This window comes from Dipodomys merriami, unplaced genomic scaffold (genome assembly GCF_024711535.1).
Source record: "Dipodomys merriami isolate MVZ:Mamm:240054 unplaced genomic scaffold, mDipMer1.0.p SCAF_125, whole genome shotgun sequence".
In the NCBI taxonomy this organism is placed as follows: Eukaryota; Metazoa; Chordata; class Mammalia; order Rodentia; family Heteromyidae; genus Dipodomys; species Dipodomys merriami.
This window is the reverse complement of record NW_027202549.1, coordinates 3,099,975-3,121,787: the sequence shown is the minus strand read 5'-3', so window position 1 is coordinate 3,121,787 and position 21,813 is coordinate 3,099,975. Positions and strand designations below refer to the sequence as shown.

Genomic DNA, 21,813 nt, shown 5'->3' with positions numbered 1-21,813 from the left:
GTAGGGGTTTTTGAGAGCAACATAGAGGAGTCCACATCAGATTTTAGCAGTATTTTTACTTCTACATCCAAACTCCCTGGTTCCTCACAACAGCCCCGTGAGGTAGGTAGGGCAGGAAGGTTTCAGAGATCCCCATTTATAAAGATGAGGACACTGAGGCACAGAATGACTTGCCCCAAAGTCATACAAAGCATCAGTGTGGAAGGTCTCAAAGCCAGCATTCCCCTGGCCCTCTGGTAGTTTCCCACATTCTGTCTTCCATTCACCTCTGTCCCCCACTACTCTGAACACTCGTTGGATCTACTAAGACCCTCGAGGCGGGTCAACAGTTGAAAATTTTTCAGGAATGGCCACTGGGGTAGGCCTCATCAACTGTATGATTAAGGTGTTGGGGGAGGGGGGAATAGGGTTTAAGGCCAGCTTTCCTCTCACTTCCCAGTTGGATAGAGGGTCTAAGAAGTTTCTAGGACAACAGCTGAGCTAGGTATGGTTCATGACTAGACGGTGGTAAAGGGAGTGTGAGTAGACAGTATGCTAATGACAAAGGCTCTCCAGCCCCAATCACGGAAGGCTGTGTGCCTCAGTGCCTACCTCTAGTGCTTCCTGCACCCCCACACAGCCACAGAGCGCTCCCTCTGCTACAAAAGGAGTCAGACACCTGCTTCCCCTGAGCTGCTCCAATGAACCAGTCCCACCAGTCCTTCAGACTCCATCTCGCAGACATAGTGCTTCTACAGCTTGGCTGGGACCCTGGGCCACACCGCCAATCACAAACAGCCTGGACCCAGCCTGGAGGCTAGAACAGGAGCAGCGGGCTGTGGGCATAGCAGGCAGTGCCTCCCAGCGCCTTCGGGCAAGACTGAAGCTCTCTGCAGAGCCCAGAGGGCATGGCTGATTCCCTGCAGGAAGAGAGAGGGATGATTGTAAGGTGCCCCAGGCCTTTTTGCTCCCTGAAAGCCAGTGCATGATCCAATAGTTATCATTGCAAGATAGGCTAAGTGCTTTGCTCCTCATTGGCTCATGCATGCATTCATTCATACTCTGATCTGTCCACTAGGTCACACATTCAGTGATCATTTATTCTCTGTGTCCTTGGCCTCTATACTGTCCCCCCCCCCTCTCTCTCACACACACACACACACACACATCCCTATTTAAGTACTAGGGGACACCCTAAGAATTGGGCCAGACAGAGTACACCCTGACTGTTTTATGAACAGGGAAAGTCCTGATCCTTGGAGACACAGAAAATAGAAGGGAGGGAGAGTCCTGATCCCTAGAGACCACAGAAATGGGGAGGGGAGGGGTTCAATTGGTAGGAGCTACTCTTTCCTGTTTTGTTTTGTTTTTCCTTTTGCCAGTCCTGGGGCTTGAACTCTGGGCCTGAGCACTATCCCTGAGCCACTGTTGTTCAAGGATAGCATTCGACCACTTGAGCCACAGTGCCACTTCCAGCTTTTTCTGTGATTAATTGGAGATAAGAGCCTCAGGAACTTTCCTGCCAGGGCTGGCTTCAAACCATGATCCTCAGATCTTAGCCTCCAGAGTAGCTAGGATTCCTTGAGCTGAAGAGCTCAGGGACAGCGCCCAGGCCCAGAGTTCAAGCCCCATGACCGACCGAAATAAATAAAATAAACAGGACATCAGAGTAGCTAGGATGACAGTAGCTGGTGAGCCACCAGCACCCAAATCTTTCCTGTCTTATGTTCCTTTCTTCTCCCTTGTCCCAGAGACTTACCAAGGCCCCCAATAGCCACGATGTGGCCCCCAAGGGAGCCAACCACAAAATCAGCTCTCTTATCCCTCATGCGTAGACTACGGGGAAGTTTGGTCCAGGATCCTGCAGGAGAGAAGATATCAAACCTAAATACACATAAACACAGACACAGACACACAGACACACACAGACACAGACACAGACACACACACACACACACACACACACACACAATGCCCCTCCCTCCCACAGAGAATAAGACCATCCAACATAGCCACTGCTTACCATGCTCCAGATCAAACATCTCCACAGTGTTGACAAAATGTGGGCGAGAGTAGAAATTGTGGGGCCCGGGCTGCTGCAGACCCCCCAAGCTGAACACATTGTCTTCAGCCATGGCACAGCCAGCGAAGGCCCGGCGGCTGGGCAGGCTTGGATGTCGGGTCCAGGTACGGGCCTCCAAATCAAAAGCTTCAAAAGCAGTCACTGGGAGCTTGCCCTGGCGGCCTCCTGGCAAAGGAAATGGAGCAGTTGGGTGGGAGCTGAGTGGGTTTGGTGAGATATTCATTTATTGGGTAACTGATCTGTCTCCCCTGAGCTTCCCATACCCAGTGGTATTGCACAGTGACCCCCACAAGACCCCTAGGCATTGGGTTTGATTTTTGTTGTTGTTGTTGGTTTTGGGGCTTGAACTCTGGGCCTGAGCACAGTCCCTGAGCATTTCAGCTCAAGGTGAGCGCTCTACCACTTGAGCCACTGCACCACTTCTGATTTTCTGAATGGTTTATTGGAGATAAGAGTCTCACAGACTTTCCTGCCTGGGCTGGCTTTGAACTGTGATCCTCAGATCTCAGCCTCTTGAGGAGCTAGGATGGCAGGCCTGAGCCACCAGCACCTGGCTGGGTTTGATTTTTCCAACCCCAGCAGGGTCAAGAGAGGTTAGAACTTTACAGTAGGCCTGGATTATCCTCTTCCCCACCTCCTTCGAAGTTTTTCCACACTCATCCTCATCCTGATCCCTACTCCAGCCAGAAGTCTCCAGGATGGAGACTTTGAAATGTCTTCACACATCCCCTAGCCCTTACCCAGGACATAGATCTTGTTCCCATGCAGGAAGGTAGAGGCCCCGTAGCAGGGAGTGGGCATGGAGGGGAGCGAAAGCCAGCAGTCTCGGCGGGGTTCATAGACTCGTACCTGGGCCTGGGGAGCTGTGTCAGGGCCCATTCCCCCTAGAGCATACACCAAACCATCTGTGTAGAAAAGAACACATTAGGCTGTACCCCAACCTGGCTAGGGCATCCCACACTGACAAGTTTGCCCTGGTCAGGCCCCTGGGGCTGATGGGAGTGGATAGAGACCCAGATATTTATTTGAAACCTTTCTGGAATGGTAACTTAAAAAGAGCTGGGATCCCTCCTCTGGCCAGGGGACCCTCCAAGTGACGAGCAGGAGGCAGCTGATCTAATTATAATCCAGCTCCGTCTCCCTGGAGACGCTATGGCAACTAAGTCTGGCATCTAAGCAGGCTGGCCTGGACCTGATGGTCAGACCAGAGGCCACAAGGTAGATATGACTCCCCTGGGGGCAGGAGAGGGGGTGGCATATGGGGGAAAGGAGAAGGAGGATCAGCCCAGCTTAATCTCGAAATCAGACTCTGGGGATCCATTGGGAGCTGAGGTATAGGCTAGAAGAGAGGTTTGGACTACAAGCTTTTAACCCCAATCATCCAGCCAGCACCACTACATCACAGCCTTACCTTACCCTAGAGAAGATTCTTGCCTTATTTTAGGCCTTAGTAAAGGTTAGTTCATAGTGTGTTTTTGCGGCCTTGGAATGATGGACAAGTCAGCTGGGGGCTTCCATGGCAACCATCCCCAGGTCGGCTCCAGCCTCTGCCTATGTCAAAATCGTGTGTGTGTGTGTGTGTGTGTGTGTGTGTGTGTGTGTGTGTGTGTGTGTGTGTGTTGGGAGGGGGATAGTCTAAGCACTTAAGCACTTGCTGGGCTCTAAGCCAAGGCCTTGCTCCCCTCCTCCACCCTGACTATTTATAACCAGGAGAGTCATTAGGCCACACCCCCTAATGTCTCTGAGAAATGAAGAATGGGGCAAGATGGTGGCTGGAGGTGGGGGGATGGGGGACGGAGGGAGGGGGGAGGGTCTCCCATCCTTCTGGAGGCCAGCTTGGGCTATATGTTTCCCATCTCATAGCCAGAAAAGACAGCTCAACTGCAGGCTACTGTGACTCTAGGTAGGACTAGATTTGAAGGGGCTCAGCCATATCCTGGGCATCTCTTGTCCTGTCTTGGAGAGTAAAGGACCAAGACAGGAAAGAACAGAATGGAGGATGTCTGAGTACCTAATGGATCTTTTTTTTTTTTTTCATTTTAGGGGGGTCACTCACCTCTCTCCACAGTGGCCACTCCCATGGCTGCTTGAGGCAGAGTAGCCCGACGCTCCCAGCGGCCTTCATCGGCCAGGTAGGCTTCTACCGCAGCTACTGGGCTCTGGAGCTCATCCACCCCGCCCACCATGAGCACCTGCTTCCCCAGAACCACAGCGGCTGCACCAGCCCGGGCAGTGGGCAGGGGTGCCAACGCCAGCCACGTGTGTGAGGCCATGTCCAAAGTCTCGGCAGTGTCCAGAGGTAATCCAGCCCGGCCACAGCCCCCCAACACCAACAGGTGTCCATCTTGGTGGGCCACTGTACCATAGACACGGCAAGTAGGCATGGGAGGGAATACCTGCCAAGCAAAGGCCCGGCCACCACCCGCAGCCATGTTGCTCATGGCCAGTGGCAAGCCATGCTCTCTTCTCAGGCGACGAACCTCACTAGGAGAATGTGATGGGGCCACATTTTGATTCTACTAGGGCTGCAGGGAGTGTGTAACCGTTAGTCCACGACTGTGGCTTCTTCACCTGCAGGAAAGAGGGGAAAGGGTCAGGACTAATGCTTAGTTCTTCAGGAAACAGATGAGCAACTCAGAGTGGAGGACAGGGGAAGCCCCAAATCCCTGATGAGAAAAGACCTCCCCTCTTTGCCTAGCATACCACTGGGGAGACCCCACTGGAGTGGGAAGACAAACTCAACACGCAGGTAGATTCCTCTCTGGCTATAGGATTAAGAGGGCTTTTCTTCAACCCCTGCTCTAACAACCAGGACCTACTGGATCAAACCCGATCTAAGGGGGAAGTAAGGTGACTAGATGAGGATTCTTCATCCTAGTATCCTTCCCCCCCCTATACAAGTGAGGGGACCCTTCCCCCAAGTGCTATCAAGAACTAAACTCCATGCCCGGTGCTGGTGTCATATCCCTGTCATCCGAGCTACTCAGGAGGCTGAGATCTGAGGATCGTGGTTCAAAGCCAGCCTGGGCACGAGAAGTCTGTGAGACTCCTATCTCCAAAGAACCACCAGAAAACTGGAAGTGGCACTTGAGCTGAAGCGCTCAGGGACAGTGCCCAGGCCCAGAGTTCAAGCCCCAAGACGAACAAAAAAAAAAAAGAACTAAACTCCTCCTCTGGGGACCATTTCACAGGGTTCATCCACACTCACCAGCAAAAGACCAAGGCCAGCGGGGCCCCTGGTGGCTCACGCCTGTAATCCTAGCTGCTCAGGAGGCTCAGATCTGAGGACCGTAGTTCAAAATCAGTTAACTACTGGGAAAAGGTCAGAAGTGGCCCTGTGGCTCAAGAGCTAGAGAGCTAGCTTTGAGCCAAAGAAGCTCAAGGAGATTGCCCTGGCTCTGAGTTCAAGCCCCAGGACTGGCACACACACACACACACACACACACACACACACACACACACACACACACACACACACACACACACACACACACACACACACACACACACACACACACACACACACACACACACACACACACACACACACTGACCAAGATCTAAGGCCTAGCCCTCAGGATTCCAATCTTTTTTTTTTTTTTTTCCAGTCACGGGGCCTGAACTCTGCACCTAGGCGCTGTACCTCAGCTCTTCAGCTCAAGGCAAGTGTTCTACCCCTTGAGCCACAGGGCCACTTCCAGTTTTTTCTGCTTCTATGGTGCTGAGGAATCGAACCCAGGGCCTCATGCATGCAAGGCAAACCACTTCCACTAAGCCACTAACCACCTTCCCAGCCCCTCCACTCTACTCTTGACATTTCAGGCTCACGGGTTTGCCCAGGCCAGCAGGTTGGATCCAGAGGGGAAACTGATTTAATGAAGGGTCCCAAGAGGGTCCAGGGCATTTTCTGTAAGACAAAAAGCAGCTGGGATTTCTGAGCACGTTAGGATCAATCAGTTTCTTCAAGTGTTTCCCCCCCCCCCCAGCCTCCCCTTTTTCAATGGAGACTCCACTACTAAGCACCCCTGGACCTGACAAAAGAGGGCCCCAAACTTGGCAGCTGGAAGAAGGGGTGGGGGCGGGGTCTGGCTAGAGTAGACTTGGGGCGCTATGCCTCACACCCCCCAAACTCTTCCCCTGAGCGCGGGTTCCCACGGGGGACTCACTCACCCTACGGGGTGGGGGGTGGTCTCTGTTGTCACCAAGGCACTGGGTGGATGGGGAGACAGTGGGGGGGTGGGGGGCGGTCCAGCCCGTTCCACCTCCGCTGACGCCCCGGCTCCGGTTAGGGATTGAAGCTGGGATCTGGCGGGGGCTCCGCACCGGCTCCGGCGTGGGGCGGGGCTGCACCGGGTCCGCCCCTTGCTTCTTCCCCCTCCCCCCCTCCTCTCCCCTCCGATTCAGGGTGGGGGGGCGGGAGTGGGGGGGGAGAGGAAACCTCCTCCCGCCTTAACTCTGCACACGCCACAGCCGGAGCAGGGCGCGCGGCCACACACGGACCTACAGGCTTCTTGGATAGACACTTGGGCCTGCAAGGATTTAGGGTGCGATCGAGGGGGGCGCCTTGGTAAGCTGTTATGCTGGGAGGGTGTCTGGGGTTGGGGAGGATCGTTCTGAGCTGGAACCAAGAGGCCGAAGCACCCCTCACCCCCCCCCCACCCCCGCCCCATCTCAGCTGAGCTCTGAGATCTCCAACCACGGGCTCGACGACGGCGCCCTCTGGAGGCCACTTGCGGCCTAGCCTGGGCCGCCTTGTCTGATGGGAAGCATTGAGTTGGATTGCACCAACCCAGGCAACAAAGAAGGGCACAATATTAGACTCTGTACATCTCCTGGGGACCAATGGGGAGGGAAGAAATGGACCCTGGTGGGAGCAGGGCTTGACAGGCCCTTTTTGACAGGCCTAGATGGGGGAAATTCTTGGGTTAACTGGGCAGAGGAATGGACTAGAAAAGTCAAGAGACAAGTCAGAAGTCTAGGGCCTCTGGTCACTCTGGTCTCTTACTCTAAGATCTGAGACTAGAGCTGGGAAGGTGGCTTAGTGGTAGAGTGTTTGCCTAGTATGCATGAAGCCCTGAGTTCGATTCCTCAGTATCACATACACAGAAATAGCTAGAAGTGGCACTGGGGTTCAGGTGGCAGAGTGCTAGCTTTGAGCCAAAGAAGCTCAGGGACAGTGCCTAGGCAGCCTTGAGTTCAAGCCCCAGGACTGGCAAAAAGGAAAAAAGAAAAAAGATCTAGGACTGGTACTACTCTGTGTTCCAAAGTGACTGTCTGTGGTCCTGATATAGAGCCTGCCTCTAGCCAACTATGGGATCAAATAAGAACAAATTGGTGCGGAGAGGACTCACTTACTTCAGAGTCAAACGCCGGCCCAGTTTACGCTTTTTGAGTATTCAGACTATAGCTGACTTTTTGTTGTTGATGGTGACTGTAGAATTTGAACTCAGGGCCTGGGCGCTGTCCCTGAGCTCTTCAGCTCAAGGCTAGCACTCTTACCACTTTGAGCCATAACACCACTTCCAGTGGTTCATTGGAGATAAGAGTCTCACTGACTTTCCTGCACAGGCTGGCTTTGAACCATGATCCTCAGATCTCAGCCTCCTGAGTAGCTAGGATGAGAGGCATGAGCCACCAGCGCCCAGCTTATTAGCTGATTTTCCTAGCTGGGGACCCACTTGTACAGGGCAGCAGTCATTTGTCTTTGTCTTTGTCTTTTTTTTTTTTTTTTGTCGGTCGTGGGGCTTGAACTCTGGGCCTGAGTTCTGTCTCTCAGCTCTTCAGCTCAAGGCGAGCACTCTACCACTTGAGCTACAGCGCCACTTCCGGTTTTCTGGTGGTTTATTGGAGATAGGAGTCTCATGATCTTTCCTGCCCGGGCTGGCTTTGAACCGTGATCCTCAGATCTCAGCCTCCTGAGTAGCTAGGATTACAGGCGTGAGCCACCAGCACCCGGCTTGTCTTTGTCTGCTTACTGCTTTGTCCCTCTTTCATGTGTAGTGATTGTTTTAGTGTTGCCCAAAGCAGACATGGAGACAAAGATAAAAGTGCAGAAGTTAGTGTGGGAGGTGAAGCCAGAAAGAACCAGCAGAGGAGTAGCAAGTAGGCAGCCAATTAGAGAGGTGTCATCAAGCATGTTATCACTATGGGAAAATGGAATCAGATCCTGCAGAGGATTCTGGGAACCAGTGTAGAACTGAGCCTTACATTATGACTGCCCCCGAAGAGCAAGGGGGAACTAAGGAAAATTAAGTTTGATAACTAAACTCATTGTCAAATTCCTATCCATTGGCTGGGAAGGTGGCTCAGTGGTAGAGTGCATGCCTAGCGTGCATGAAGCCCTGGGTTCCATTCCTCAGTACCACATACACAGAAAAGGCAGAATGATGCTGTGGCTCAAATGGTAAAGTGCTAGCTTGAGCACAAAGAGGCTCAGGGAGAGTGTCCAGGCCCTGAGTTCAAGCCCCAGGACTGGCAAAAAACAAAGAGCAGGAGAATCCTCATGCCTGTGGCTCATGCCTGTAATCCTATCTATTAACGAGGCTGAGATCTGAGGATGGTGGTTCAAAGCCAGTTGGGGCAGAAAAGTGGGTGAGATTCTTATCTCTTGTAAATCACTAGAGTCTTGTCAATTAAGGCCCACCCCTGTGTCCCTGTTTACAACAATCTGTTAAGTTGGGCTGGGAATGTGGCTTAGTGGTAGAGTGCTTGCCTAGCATGCATGAAGCCCTGGGTTTGATTCCTCAGTACCAGAAAAAAGCCAGAAGTGGCGTTTTGGCTCAAGTGGTAGAGCACAAGACTTCAGCAAAAGAAGCTCAGGGACAGTGCCCAGGACCAGAATTCAAACCCCACAACTGACAAAAAAAAAAAAGACTTTAGCCCATATTAGTTGCTTGCCTCTCATTTCTTACATGCGTGCGCATGCGTGCGTACACACACACACACACACACACACACACACACACACACACACACACAGAAGTGGTTCTGTGACTCAGACTGCTAAAGCACTAGTCTTGAGCAAAAATATTCAGGGACAATGCCCAGGTCCTGAGTTCAAGCCTCACAACAGAGAGAGAGACAGAGACAGAGACAGAGAGAGACACAGAGACAGAGAGAGAGACAGAGACACAGAGAGACAGAGAGAAGACAGATTTTGTGGTTTCTGCTAGACACCTTGGCTATGCTTGAAGGCATTAAGGACCATCAGTTCTGAGTCCTCAAGAAGCTAAAGGACAGACTGCAATGTAGCTCAGTGGAAAAGCACTTACTTAACTAGTTCAACATCATGGTAAGGCTGGGAAGGTGGCTCAGTGGTAGAGTGCTTGCCTTGCATGCATGAGGCCCTGGGTTCGATTCCTCAGCACCACATTAGCAGAAAAAGCCGGATGTGTGCTGTGGCTCAAGTGGTAGGGTGCTAGCCTTGAACTGAAGAGCTGAGGGACAGCGCCCAGACCCAGAGTTCAGGCTCTACGACGGACAAAAAAAAAAAAAATCATGGGTTTGATCCCCAGTATCAAGAAAGAAAAGACAAAAAAGAAGAAGAAGAGGCAGAAGGGGAGGAAGAAGAAGAAGCTGCTAAGCTACATCAGTTAAGGCCTAGGGCATGGCCAAGTGGAACAGTCATTTGTCTTTAGGGGTGCCTGGGCCTCGCTGTATAAGCAAAGAAATTGAGGACTCTGGGCTCATAGAGAAGAAAGACTCTAAATGAAGCAAGCAACCATCTTTTATTACCCATCACCAACTACTAAACACGCCACCATGTTGAGGACTAGAGTATAAGAATTGTACTCTAGGCAGTTTTCTGCTTTCTGGTTTATGATCTGACGTTTTACTTCATACCAGGATCCCATACTGGTTTGCAACTTGTATTGGGATCTCCTGACCTGTGGGATCTTTGGTTAAAGCTTTGGAGACCATCTAGATTTCCTTTGCCCCTCCCCCCATGTTAATTTTGACTATGCCATCTAATTTGGTGCTGCTCTAGTAGAAGAACCTATAACCCCTTTGCAGGCTAAAGAGCATAGGTGGAAAGATTGAGGTCCTAGACTTATAGGTCAAAAGACAGGTACCTTGGGAGGTACAGGCTGGGAAAGTGGCTCAGTGGTAGAGTGCTTGCCTTGCATGCATGAGGCCCTGGGTTCAATTCCTCAGCACCACATAAGCAGAAAAAGCCAGACATGATGCTGTGGCTCAAGTGGAGGTAGGACTGTGTGTCATTGAGAGGCTGAGGGTGAGCCAGGATCTTACCATCACATGTGTGCACCCATGCCTGGGCAAGTGTGCAAGTGTGCAAGGCCCACTCTGGTATAATGTGGCTCACAGATTAGATATATGCACAGCTCGACCCAGAGCCTGGGGTTCTGTGTAGCACAGAATCTAAGGTGTATGCTCACAGGTGCACACCAGCTTTTCATTTGGTGTGTTGTGGGACACCTTCTAAGGAAGAGAGGAGGAGTTCTTGCCCGAAGAGGTACCTTAGCAGCAAAACAAAGAAAAGATGTCTTGAGATACTTCCTGTTAGAAGAGAATCAGTCAGTCTCCATACATGTATGATGGAGAATAGCCTGGAGTTTTCCAGGAACCAGTTTCAGCTGTCACTGTAAAATAGGGAGTTAGGGTCTGGACCCCCCCTCCCACCCCCTACTTCCCTAACCCTCCCCTCCATCTTGGTCATGTGTTGGATGGTAGAATGTGAAGCCCCTCCCCTTCAGGTAATAGGTGTGCCTGAATCCCTGAAGGCAGGGGCAGGGACTTGGCTGATAGGTTACTAAACCTGTCAGTCCAGTGCCAGGGACTGGGAGTTTCTTGTGATTCTGCCCACTGACCTGACCCTATTTAGGCCCAAACCAGCTCAAACTCCACTAGGCCAGGCCACCTGTCTCTGTGTTCCTGTCCTGTCTTCTGTCTCCTGTCTTTTTTCTCATCACCATAGCATCCTAATTCAGTTCTCCATTTGAGAGCTGAATTTGTTTGATGATTGTTTTCTTTTTTTCTTCTCTAGCCTTCATGGCTCGGTTTCCTAACAGTGTTAAGTGTATTTGTGGGCTGCTGGTTTGCAAGACAGGAGTCCATCATGAAGCCTATTTTTCCCCCCAGTCCTAAGGCTTGAACTCAAGGCCTGGGCACTGTCCCTGAACTTCTTTTGTTCAAGGCTAGCAATCTGCCACTTTATGTGGTACTGAGGAATTGAATTCAGGGTTTCATGCATACTAGGCAAGCACTCTACCACTAAGCCACCTTCCCTGCCCCTGTCACTGGCCTTTTAATAAAGACTCCAAGATTCGACCTCTCAAAATGTGGCTTCCTGTTTTCTCACCTAACAACTGCACTATCTGATTCTCCTTGGAAAGGGTGTGTTAGCGAAATGAGCTCCCCTCCCATAGTTCAGTACACTCTTTCCCCTCTCCACAGCTTAGCCTGCTCCCTTCCTAGGCAACACGAGGTTCATGTAGTAAAGGCAGTCAGTAATCAGCCTCCAGCCCCCCTTTATCTTGGGATGGTACTTCTCTGGGGCAGCTACTGCCTTATAAGGCAGCAAGAGCCCCACAGAGTGACCTTCAGGTCTGGGACCCCTTATCTACTATCTGAGCAGCAGCCATAAATCCTAGTCTGCCATGATGAAGCCCCTGGCTCACATGCCCACACCAGGATCTCCTCCTCCTAGTCCCTTCTAAACCTCCTAGGTTATATAGATCTCCTTCTCCTAGCCCCTTCTAGCCCCTCCTAAACCACCTAGGTTATATAGGTCACCTCAGACAATAGCCGGGCCTCCTCCTCACTTCTCCCTTGTGAGAAGGGGTCTTGCTGGACCCTCTCCCAGCAACAGACCTTCCTTTGTTCTCTGTACTCGGATATCTGCCTGTATTCCTGGCAAAAGTCTAATTTACCCTATCAGGGTGTCAGATACCCCCCCCCGGCCTCCCCCCCCAATCCTAGCTGAGTCCTAGTTGAGTCTAACCTGAGGATGAGTTCAGGAAACATCTGCTCAGATTCCCACACTGGACCAGATGGGTCAGAGCAACTTTCCTTCCATAACCACTCTCTCCAGGTAACCCTCCTTAGTACATCCCCAGATTTGGAATCTGGGGGTGTCTGTGTGTGTGTGGGGGGGTGGTGATGGTGGAAATGGGGTCTTGAAGGCAGGGAGAAGTCAAGGGCCAGCAGGGCGGGCCAGAATCCCGGAAACGGAAGTCCCGCGCGCACTTCCGGTGGCAGTGGGCGGCCATGTTGGAGCGGCGGAGGCGGCGCAGCAGCGCATCCTGGGGTCCCCGCGGCGGCGCCGGTAGGTTGGAGCCGCAGGCCTGACCGTGCTGCGGAGGGGCGGTCAGTGAGGCGGCGGGGCAGAGAGTCTGGGTGGTGGCCCGCTCTTCTCGGACCCGCATTCTCCGCCGGCCGGGCCGTGCCCCCCCCCCGCTCCCCGCCCACCCGGCGACCCCACCCGGGGGGGGTGGGGGGGGAGCGTCGCCGGACCCGAGCCCGGCGGGCACCGCCCCGCGGCTGGCAGCTCCTTACCGCCCTGACCCCCCCCACACCCCTCCTTCCTTCTGCCGTTGGGGAGAGAGGGGTGGGGGCCGACGGATCCGCCTTCCCTCCCCCTCCCTCCCTCCCCAATCCCGCCCCCACCCCGAACCCACTGCGCCCCTGAAATCTTACTTTTTCCTCTGTCCCCACCCCTCCACCCAAATCTTTGGTCAACTTTCTTTGCTGGCCCCTTTCAAAGTAAGGTGTGAATCGATGGATCCGGCTGGTGTCTCCCAAAGCTTTTTTTTTTTCTTCCCCCCCCTCCTTTTTTTGGGGGGGGGCGGGCGGGCATCAAAATGACCCCAGCCCAAGACAGCCTGGGTCAAAGAATTCCCCGGATCACACCGGCCTGCCCCCCCACCCAATTATCTCTGGCAAAGGTTTGAGGGTGGGAAGTATTATTAGGCCCCCTCCTTTCTTTTTTTTCCTCTCTTTTTTATTTATTTTTATTTTTTTTATTTTGCCAGTCCTAGGCTGAACTTGGGGCCCAGGTACCGTCCCCTCAGTTTCTTTTCCTCAAAGCCAACACATTACCACTTGAGCCACAGCGGCACTTCCAGCCTTTTCTGTGGATGAGGTACTGAGGGATCGAAGCCCGGGCTTCATGCATGCTAGGCAAGTCACCATATATCACTGAGGCCACAGACCTTTCCAACCCAGGGCCCTCCTTCATTCTACAATTCACACACTATATCCACCTCAGCCATGTTGTCCCCCTCCCCTCCCCCCAAAAAGAAAATAAATTTTAAAAAACCCTGAAGTCTTGTGCAAGGATTATGCCTGGAAAGCATCCTCTGGGGGTTGAAAAATGCCTTTTGACACCTGAGGATCCAAGAATGTTTTCAAACAAAGAGCCCCAAGGGAATTTTTTTTTTCCTCTGGGGATTCTCAAGACTACAACCAGAATCCTACATCGGCTCCATTAGGGCTTTGGAAAGAAGCTATGTACACAAGGGCCTCCAAACCCCAGGGATTTACCTGATTCTCAATTGATCTTTTAATGCTCTGCCTTTTCCTGGGTTGGGTGCTGGGTGAGAGTTGTCATTGGTGGCTATAACTTTGTAAACAAATCTGGGTGTTTCCAAACTCTCTTATCTGGGCTGTACTGAAGTCTGTATCTCTCTAAACTCTTGCTTAGGAAAGCTTAGACCACTAATAGAGACTTGGTTGACCATTTCACTTCCAGTGGTTCATTGTCTCTCTGATATGCCTAGCCCCCAGCTGTCTACATGCTCCTTATCAGTTGTTTTCGTTTCTGTCTAGAAAGCTTTCTCTTCTAGCACTTGGGAGGCTGAGTTAGGCAAATCTGTAGTTCCAGGCCAGGTTGAGTTAAATAGGAGTGTACGCACTTGCACGCACGTGCGCACGCGCGCACACACACACACACACACACACACTCTCACATGTGTGCAGACTTCTGGATCCTTATCTGAGGTAATTGGTCTCCATAACTTTAGAGCCAGGAATTGACCACTTGGGTGGTATATCTAGGGTCTCTGAAAGCAGAACATCCCACCCAATCCCCTCCATTTAAAAACTACAAGCTGGAAAGCCAGGCGCTTGTGGTTCATGCCTGTAATCCTAGCTACTCAGGAGGCTGAGATCTGAGGATCACAGTTCAAAGCTAGCCCAGGCAGGAAAAGCTGTGAAACTATCTTCAATAAACTACCAGAAAACCGGAAGTGGCGCTGTGGCTCAGGTGGTAGAGCACTAGCGTTGAGTTGAAGAGCTCAGGGACAGTGCTCAGGCCCAGAGTTCAAGCCCAATGACTGACAAAAACAAAAACAAAACGTTTCATGGACTTTTCCTGTCTGGGATGGCTTTGAACTGGGATCCTCAGATCTCAGGCTCCTGAGTAGCTAGGATTACAGGCGTGAGCTTCCAGCCCCAAGCAAGCTTGAACTCAACCACCTTTGGATGGTCAGATCTCAGCCTCTTGAGTACCTAAGATGGGCATCAGCCATCAGTGCCTGGCAAGATAATCTTGTCAGTTTGTGTGTGTGTGTGCGTGTGTGCATGTGTGCATGTGTGTGCATGTGTGCCAGTACTGGGGCATGAACTCAGGACCTTGAGCTCTTGGATTTTTTTGCTGAAGGCTGGAGTTCTACCACTTGAGCCAGACTTATACTCAAGAATGTTAATGATGGATTTGCCTTGCCTTAGAACTGGACTCCTGGGCTGGGAATTTGGCTCAGTGGTAGAGTGCTTGCCTACCATGCATGAGGCCCTGGGTTCGATTCCTCAGCACCACATACACAGAAAAAAAACAAAAGTGGCACTATGGCTCAAAAACTCAGGGACAGTGCCTATGCTCTGAGTTCAAACATCAGGACTGGGGAAAAAAAAAAAAAAAAAAAACTAGGCTCTTTTAGAACAGGGATGTTTGCCTGTGTTCCTAGGACAGAATCTAGGTTTTGGGCATCAGAAAATAGTTGCAGTAGAGCTGGGAAGATGTCTTAGTGGTAGTGTTTGCCTAGCATGCATGAAGCCCTGGGTTCAATTCCTCAGCACCACATACACAGAAAAGGCCAGAAGTGGCACTGTGGTTCAAGTGGTAGAGCACTAGCCTTAAGTAAAAAGAAGCTTAGGGACAATGTCCAGGCCGTGAGTTCAAGGCTCAGCATTGGCACACACAAAAAAAAGAACGGCCAGATGCCAGTGGCTCACAGCTGTAATCCTAGCTACTCAGGAGGCTGAGATCTGAGGATCAAGGTTCAAAGCCAGCCCGGACAGGAAAGTCCTTGAGACTCTTATCTCAAATAAACCTCCAGAAAACCTGAAGTGGCGCTGTGGCTCAAGTGGTAGACCACTCACCTTTAGCTAAAGAGCTGAGGAACAGTGCCCCAGGCCCATTGTTCAAGCTCTGCAACTGACAGAAAGAAAGAAAGACAGAAAGAGAAAAGGAAAATAGTCACAGCATGGGACTTGGCAGACAGGAGTGGGAGGATTGCTTGAGCCTATGAATTCAAGACCTGCTTGAACAACATAGTGAAATTTTAGCTAAAACAAAACACAGGATTTAACTAGACATAATAGCATATGCTAATATCAGAAGTGGAGATCCTGAGACAGGAGGATTATGTAGGTGGGTGCCAGTGGCTCACACCTGTAATCCTCGCTACTCAGGAGGCTGAGAAATCTGAGGATCACGGTTCAAAACCAGCCCAGGCAGGAAAGTCTGTGAGACTCTTATGTCCAATGAACCACCAGAAAACCCAAAGTGGCGCCGTGGCTCAAAGTGATAGAGCGCTAGCCTTGAGCTGAAGAGCTCAGGGACAGTGCCCGGGTCCAGAATTCAAGCCCCATGACTCACGAAAGTTGAAGGGATCTGGTTCAGTGATGGAATATTTATCTAGCATGCCTAAGACCCAAGGTTTGATCCCTTTGGCATTGCCAAAAAGAAATGAGTAGAACTGAATTCAAATGAGCTAGGCTTAAACCTTTCTAGAAAGCCCAGGAACAAGTTGCTTGGCTCTGGGGTGCTTGCTAAGTGTATCCAGAAGAAAATGCCAGATCTAATCTTAGCCCAATATGGTAGAGATCAGAAAAAGAGGGTTTTACCCCCAGCATTCTATCCAGGCTGTGCCATTGGGGTGGGGAGAGGAGATTGGCCTGTCTAGCTCCATATATTTCGGTGTCATTCTTACTGATTGTTTTCTTCTTGCCTTGGAGGTGCCAGGCGCTAGTTTGTGGATACCCAGAGAGATCTGCAGTGCCTAATGCCATGAGCGTGGTGGCGCAGCATGTGGAAGAAAAAGCTGTCCACTCCTGGTCACGCATCTCCACAGCAGGGAAGAAGGTGCTGGAAGAGGCATTGCTTGTCTTTAATCCCATGAGCCAGGATCTCTGTGCCACCGAAGCCCAACTTGTGGCTTTTCTGCAGGGCCTGCGAGATGATGGCTTCCAGCCAACCATTCTGCGCAGCGGTGATGTCTATGGCTATAGTTCGTGCACAGCCTCTCCCCCAAGCCAGACGAAACCACAAGCTTGTGCCAACTCAACTTCCACATCCCCTCCTGCAGCCAGTGCTCCCCAAACGGCCATGCCGTTATCCACAAGCCCAACCACACTATTCCCTATGTCACTGTCTGGCAGGCTGGCCAAAGAATCCACACCAGCTCTTGCCAAGCATACTACCACCAACCTGCTGCTGAGCTCCCTGAAGCAGTCAAGTGCCAGCCACACCAGTGGCAAAACTGTGGGCTTCCCTGCCCACCTTTATCCAGGTGTTTACCCTGCCATGCAGCTCTCTGTTGTCCTTGAGGCCCTGGTTCCATTCAAGACTCACCTGCCTTGCTTGGATGCTAAGCACAAGGCCCGATCACTGCAGCTGTCACTTGCAGACTGTCCTCTAAAGCTGCGGAAAGGTTTGGGAAAAGGTCCAGGGAACGCTGTACCCAAAGCCCCCAGAAAAAACACAACAAGCAAGGGCCTCAAATGTCTGACTCACAAAGGCCAGGGGACTGGACCCCGACAAGGCACTGGGCCCCAGAACAAGACCTCTAGAGCCACTGGGTCCCACAATAGCATGCAAATGAAAAAGAGCTCTGCCCTAGGTACCAAGATGAAGGCAGCTGGAACTCTGATCAAAGCTGCCCAGGCTCTTGTCAGTGTAGCTCAAACACAAGCCAAGGCAGCACTGGCCAGGGGCAAAACAGCCCTGGTCAGAGGCAAGAAGGTACTGGCCAGAGGCAAAACAGCACTGGTCAGGGGCAAAACAGCACTGGTCAGGGGCAAAACAGCACTGGCCAGGGGCAAAACAGCACTGGTCAGGGGCAAAACAGTACTGGCCAGGGGCAAAACAGCACTGGTCAGGGGGAAAACAGCACTGGTCAGGGGCAAAAGAGCACAGGTCAAGGCTCAGAAAGCACTGCCTAAGGGAAAATCAGCACTTCCCAGAGGTAAGACAGCACTCGCCAAGAGCAAAACAGCACAGGCCAAGGCAAAAGTCGTGGTCACACAAGCCAAGGCTAAAGCAAAGGCAATAGATGCCAAAGCCAAGGTGGCTCAGACCAAACCCAGAGGCAGGCCAAAAGGAACTGTTCAGATCAGGACTGCAAGGAAGACCCAGAGAAACCAGTCTGAGACTGTGGGACAGAAGAGGAAAAAGGCTGAGGAGGCAAAGGATCTTCTTCCCAAGAAGAGGACACGGCTTGGACTCCAATCTAAGGCTTGGCTGGGGCCTGCTACAGCCAAACTTAAGGCCCGTGCTATAAAGGTAGATAAGCAGTCCTCTGATGATGAAGTTCTGAAGTGGGCCCAGCGAATCTTCCGGGTGAATCTATCTCCTATAATACGGCTTCAGCCATTGCTGCCATACTCAACATCCTGATTCATAAGAATGTTTAGAAGAGCTCTGCAACAGTGAGGACGCTTGAGTACCTCTCTAGGGCCCTGGTGGGCCAGTCAGCCTCCTCTCAAAAACTGGAGGATTTGGGGTAGGGTGGGAAGTGGGAGGGGTGTTATGGCACAATGCACTGTGACTTGTTCTTTGAGTTGTATGTTCCCTGTTAGCTTCTATCACATTTTATACCTTTCCACCTTTTAGTCTCCCTGCTCATCGTGTGTGTGTGTGTGTGTGTGTGTGTGTGTGTGTCTGCGTGTCTGCGTGTCTGCGTGTCTGCGTGTCTGCGTGTCTGCTGGCAGGCCAGCTTGAACCTGGAGAAATTAGATAAAAGAAAGAAAGAAACCTGGGGAAATTAGATAAAAGAAAGAGGATCTTGGTAGCCTGGGTGTAGATAGTTAATTTGAGTAACAAGAGTGGGCAAGGCTTCAAGCCTCTTAGAAAAAGTGAGGCGTAGTTCAGGTGTTTAGCTACTTTTGAGTATGTGAGAGGGACCTCCCCCCCCCTTTTTTTTTTGTTGATTGTGGATTTGAACTCTGGGCCTGGGTGCTGTCCCTCAGTTCTTCACTCAAGGCTAGCACTCTACTACTTGAGCCACAGTATCACTTCCAGTTTTTCTAGTGGTTAATTGGAGATAAGAGTCTCACGGACTTTCCTGCCCGGGCTGGCTTTGAACCGTGATCCTCAGATCTCAGCCTCTTGAGTAGCTAGGATTATAGGTGTGCGTCACTGGTGCCTGGCTTTTAACAAAGGTTTTTCTTTTTTTTTGCCAGTCCTGTGGTTTGAACTCAGGGCCTGTCCCTGAACTTCTTTTGCTAAAGGCTAGCATTCTGCCACTTGAGCCACAGTACTACTTCCAGCTTTTTCTGTGTATGTAGTACTGAGGAATCAAACCCAGGGCTTCATGCATGCTAGGCAAGCACTCTACCACTAAGCCACATTTCCAACCCCAACGTTTCTAATAGGCAATAAAGGACTGGTTCTACTCTGTTCTCAGCACTGTCTCCCAAGCAGGATGTGCCAACTCTCAAACATACAACCCCATGTTAAAGAGGACAAAATGTGGTCAGACCTGGGAGTAGAGAAAGTGATCAGAATGCACTCTGATTGCACCTGTGGCTCCCTCCTGTAATCCTAGCTACTGAAAAGGCTGAGATCTGATGATCATGGTTCAAAGCTATCTGGGGCACGAAAGTCTGTGAAAAACCACCAGAAAACCAGAAGTGGTGCTGTGGCTCAAGTGATAGAGCACTAGCCTTGAGCTGAAGAGCTGAGGGACAGCGCCCAGGCTCAGAGTTCAAGCCCCATGACCAACCAAAAGTGGAGCTGTGGCTCAAGTGTTAGAGCACTAGCTTTGTGTTTAAAACAAAACAAAACTCAGGGACAGCACCCAAGTCCTGAGTTCAAGCCCCAAGGCCAGTACACACACCAAGTCCTGAGTTCAAGCCCCAGGGCCAGTACACACACACACACACACACACACACACACACGGTGCTAATAAGGTAACACACACACACACACATGGTGCTAATAAGGTAAAATAGGAGCCCTTCCGGTTCTACTATCACCTTATCCAACCAAGGAAAAAATTGGCAGTTGTGCTGTTCAGAATTAACCTGTAGCCACCATAGCCAGAAGCCTGTCTGTCAGCTGCAAGTGGGGAAGAGGTTGAGGACTCTTGAAAGGCTGTTTTTGGTTTGTGGAGATGATATGGGTTGTCCTGGACAGGATGAATCCTATAGAGTTCTGAGTCTACCAGAGGCTCAAGTGTGTTAGGAAATTTTGGAGTGAAAAGGTAACATATATCTACTGTCTGTCTTGGGCCTTTTCCCAAGATTGCTTCAGTGAATCTTTTTTTTTTTTTTTTTTTTTTGTCGGTCGTGGGGCTTGAACTCTGGGCCTGGGCTCTGTCCCTCAGCTCTTCAGCTCAAGGCTAGCGCTCTACCACTTGAGCTACAGCGCCACTTCCGGTTTTCTGGTGGTTTATTGGAGATAGGAGTCTCACGGTCTCTCCTGCCCGGGCTGGCTTTGAACCGTGATCCTCAGATCTCAGCCTCCTGAGTAGCTAGGATTACAGGCGTGAGCCACCAGCGCCCGGCTGCTTCGGTGAATCTTGGGACTAGCAAGGCCATGGCATTGAACATTGTTCTCCCAGATTAATCATGGCAGTCACAAGACATGCTGGCAGGCAGAGAACGGTAAGAATGTCAACTTGCCTATGTGTAAGAATCTCAGATCATGGCCTGGTTACGGACTAGCCTTTAGAGCTACAGATGAGAAGGTCACAATCTGGGCCTTGCCCACTTCATTGAATCTTTCACCGTGATCCAGTCCCCCAGACTGCAGGTTTGCTCTATAAGTGCTATTCCTACCAGTTAGTCTTTCCCCTGATGCTAGAACTCACTCTTGGGCCCCAGACATTCCAGTTCTGCTTCCTGAAAACTCAATAGACCACATCCATTCCTTGTATATGTACTAGTACTTCGCCTGCAACTGCTCAGGCTGCTTCCTCCTGCCCCTCACCACGGATCAGTGATCTCATCTGTGACCACTCTTATAAGAAGCAAGACCCTATCTCAAAAATAACCCAGAGGAGCTGGGCTCCGATGGCTCATGCCTGTCATCCTAGCTACTCAGGAGGCTGAGATCTGAGGATCATGGTTCAAAGCCAGCCCAGGCAGAAAAGTCTGTGAGACACTTATCTCCCATAAACCACTAGAAAACCGGAAGTGGTGCTGTGGTTCAAGTGGTAGAGCGCTGGCTTTGAGCTGAAGAGCTGAGGGACAGAGCCCAAGCCCAGAGTTTAAGCCCCACAACTGACAAAAAAAAAAAAAAAAAAACCTACGGGATAACAAGTCTGAGTTCAGTGGCCCTGAGTTCAAGCCCCATACTGACAAAAAGAAAATAGGCCAGGCTGGGAAGGTGGCCCAGTGGTGGTAGAGTGCTTGCCTTGCATGCATGAGGCCCTGGGTTCAATTCCTCACCACCATATAAGCAGAAAAAAAAGCCAGAAGTGGTGCTGTGGCTCAAGTAAAGTGCTAGCCTTGAACTGAAGGGCTGAAGGACAGTGGCCAGACCCAGAGTTCAAGCCCCACAACTGGCAAAAAAACAGGCACCCCAGCTGGGCACTAGTGGCAGAGATCGAGAGAATTATTGTTGGAAGCCAGTCCAGGCAAAAAATTCATGAGAACCCATCTCAAAAGAAAAAGCTGGTAGACATAAGAGTTTAGGGGCAGGGGCAGAGTCTGGCTCAGATGAACTGATCTCCTGATCATCTCAGATGAACAGGCCCTGGAGCAGTAGACAGCAGAACTGTATGAGCATATGACTTGGCACACCCAATCCTCTGATGTGTGTGTGTGTGTGTTTGTGTGTGTTGTGCAACGGTCCTGAATTCAGGGGTTTGGGCACTGTCTCTGAGCATTTGTGTTCAAGGCTAGTGCTCTACCACTTGGAGCCACAGCTCTACTTCTGGCTTTCTGGGCATTTATTAGAGATTAAAAAAAAAAAATCTCCTGGACTTTTCGGCCTGGGCTGGCTTTGAACCACAATCTTCAGATCTCTGCCTACTAAGCAGGTAAGATTATAGACATGAGCCACCCAGTTGATCTAACATTTTAACCCCAGAGGACCGCCCCCCCCCTCAGATGACCCTGGAACCCTCCCCCTCCCCCAGACACCTATTCCAATGAAGGGACAGTCCACAGGACTGAACTGCCCATCCCCATGTTCCTTTGTAAAGCAGGGTGTGTTCCCCTTCAGGAACTCCCAGCATACTTCTGCCATCCTGCAGCTCCCAGTATTCTGCCTGGCCCCAAACAATGCCTTCCTATCTGTAGCAGCCCAGAGCAAGCTTGATCCACTGAAGACCAGCGACTCTTC

General features: G+C 51.1%; 2 protein-coding genes across 8 annotated transcripts; one reads left to right on the top strand and one right to left on the bottom strand.

Moving 5' to 3' along the window:
* Positions 1-36: 36 nt before the first annotated feature.
* LOC138824070 (kelch domain-containing protein 8B) lies at positions 37-6,386 on the bottom strand. 6 transcript variants are annotated; one of them, XM_070017758.1, is made up of 8 exons: positions 6,233-6,386; positions 5,891-5,987; positions 5,271-5,343; positions 4,119-4,633; positions 2,803-2,967; positions 2,003-2,227; positions 1,739-1,840; positions 37-899 (listed from the first exon to the last, which is right to left on the bottom strand). In XM_070017758.1, the coding sequence occupies exons 4-8, from the start codon at positions 4,501-4,503 to the stop codon at positions 703-705; spliced, it is 1,074 nt and encodes a 357-aa protein (XP_069873859.1). In that variant the 5' UTR covers positions 4,504-4,633; positions 5,271-5,343; positions 5,891-5,987; positions 6,233-6,386; the 3' UTR covers positions 37-702. The 6 variants fall into 6 exon arrangements, with proteins under 6 accessions (XP_069873859.1, XP_069873860.1, XP_069873857.1 ...); XM_070017759.1 differs by having other exon boundaries at positions 5,849-5,969; XM_070017756.1 differs by having other exon boundaries at positions 5,891-5,969.
* Positions 6,387-12,283: 5,897 nt separating this feature from the next.
* On the top strand, positions 12,284-18,926 carry LOC138824069 (coiled-coil domain-containing protein 71-like). 2 transcript variants are annotated; one of them, XM_070017754.1, is made up of 2 exons: positions 12,284-12,347; positions 16,259-18,926. In XM_070017754.1, the coding sequence occupies exon 2, from the start codon at positions 16,311-16,313 to the stop codon at positions 17,916-17,918; it is 1,608 nt and encodes a 535-aa protein (XP_069873855.1). In that variant the 5' UTR covers positions 12,284-12,347; positions 16,259-16,310; the 3' UTR covers positions 17,919-18,926. The 2 variants fall into 2 exon arrangements, with proteins under 2 accessions (XP_069873855.1, XP_069873856.1); XM_070017755.1 differs by having other exon boundaries at positions 12,301-12,347; positions 16,266-18,926.
* The last annotated feature ends 2,887 nt before the right edge of the window (positions 18,927-21,813 follow it).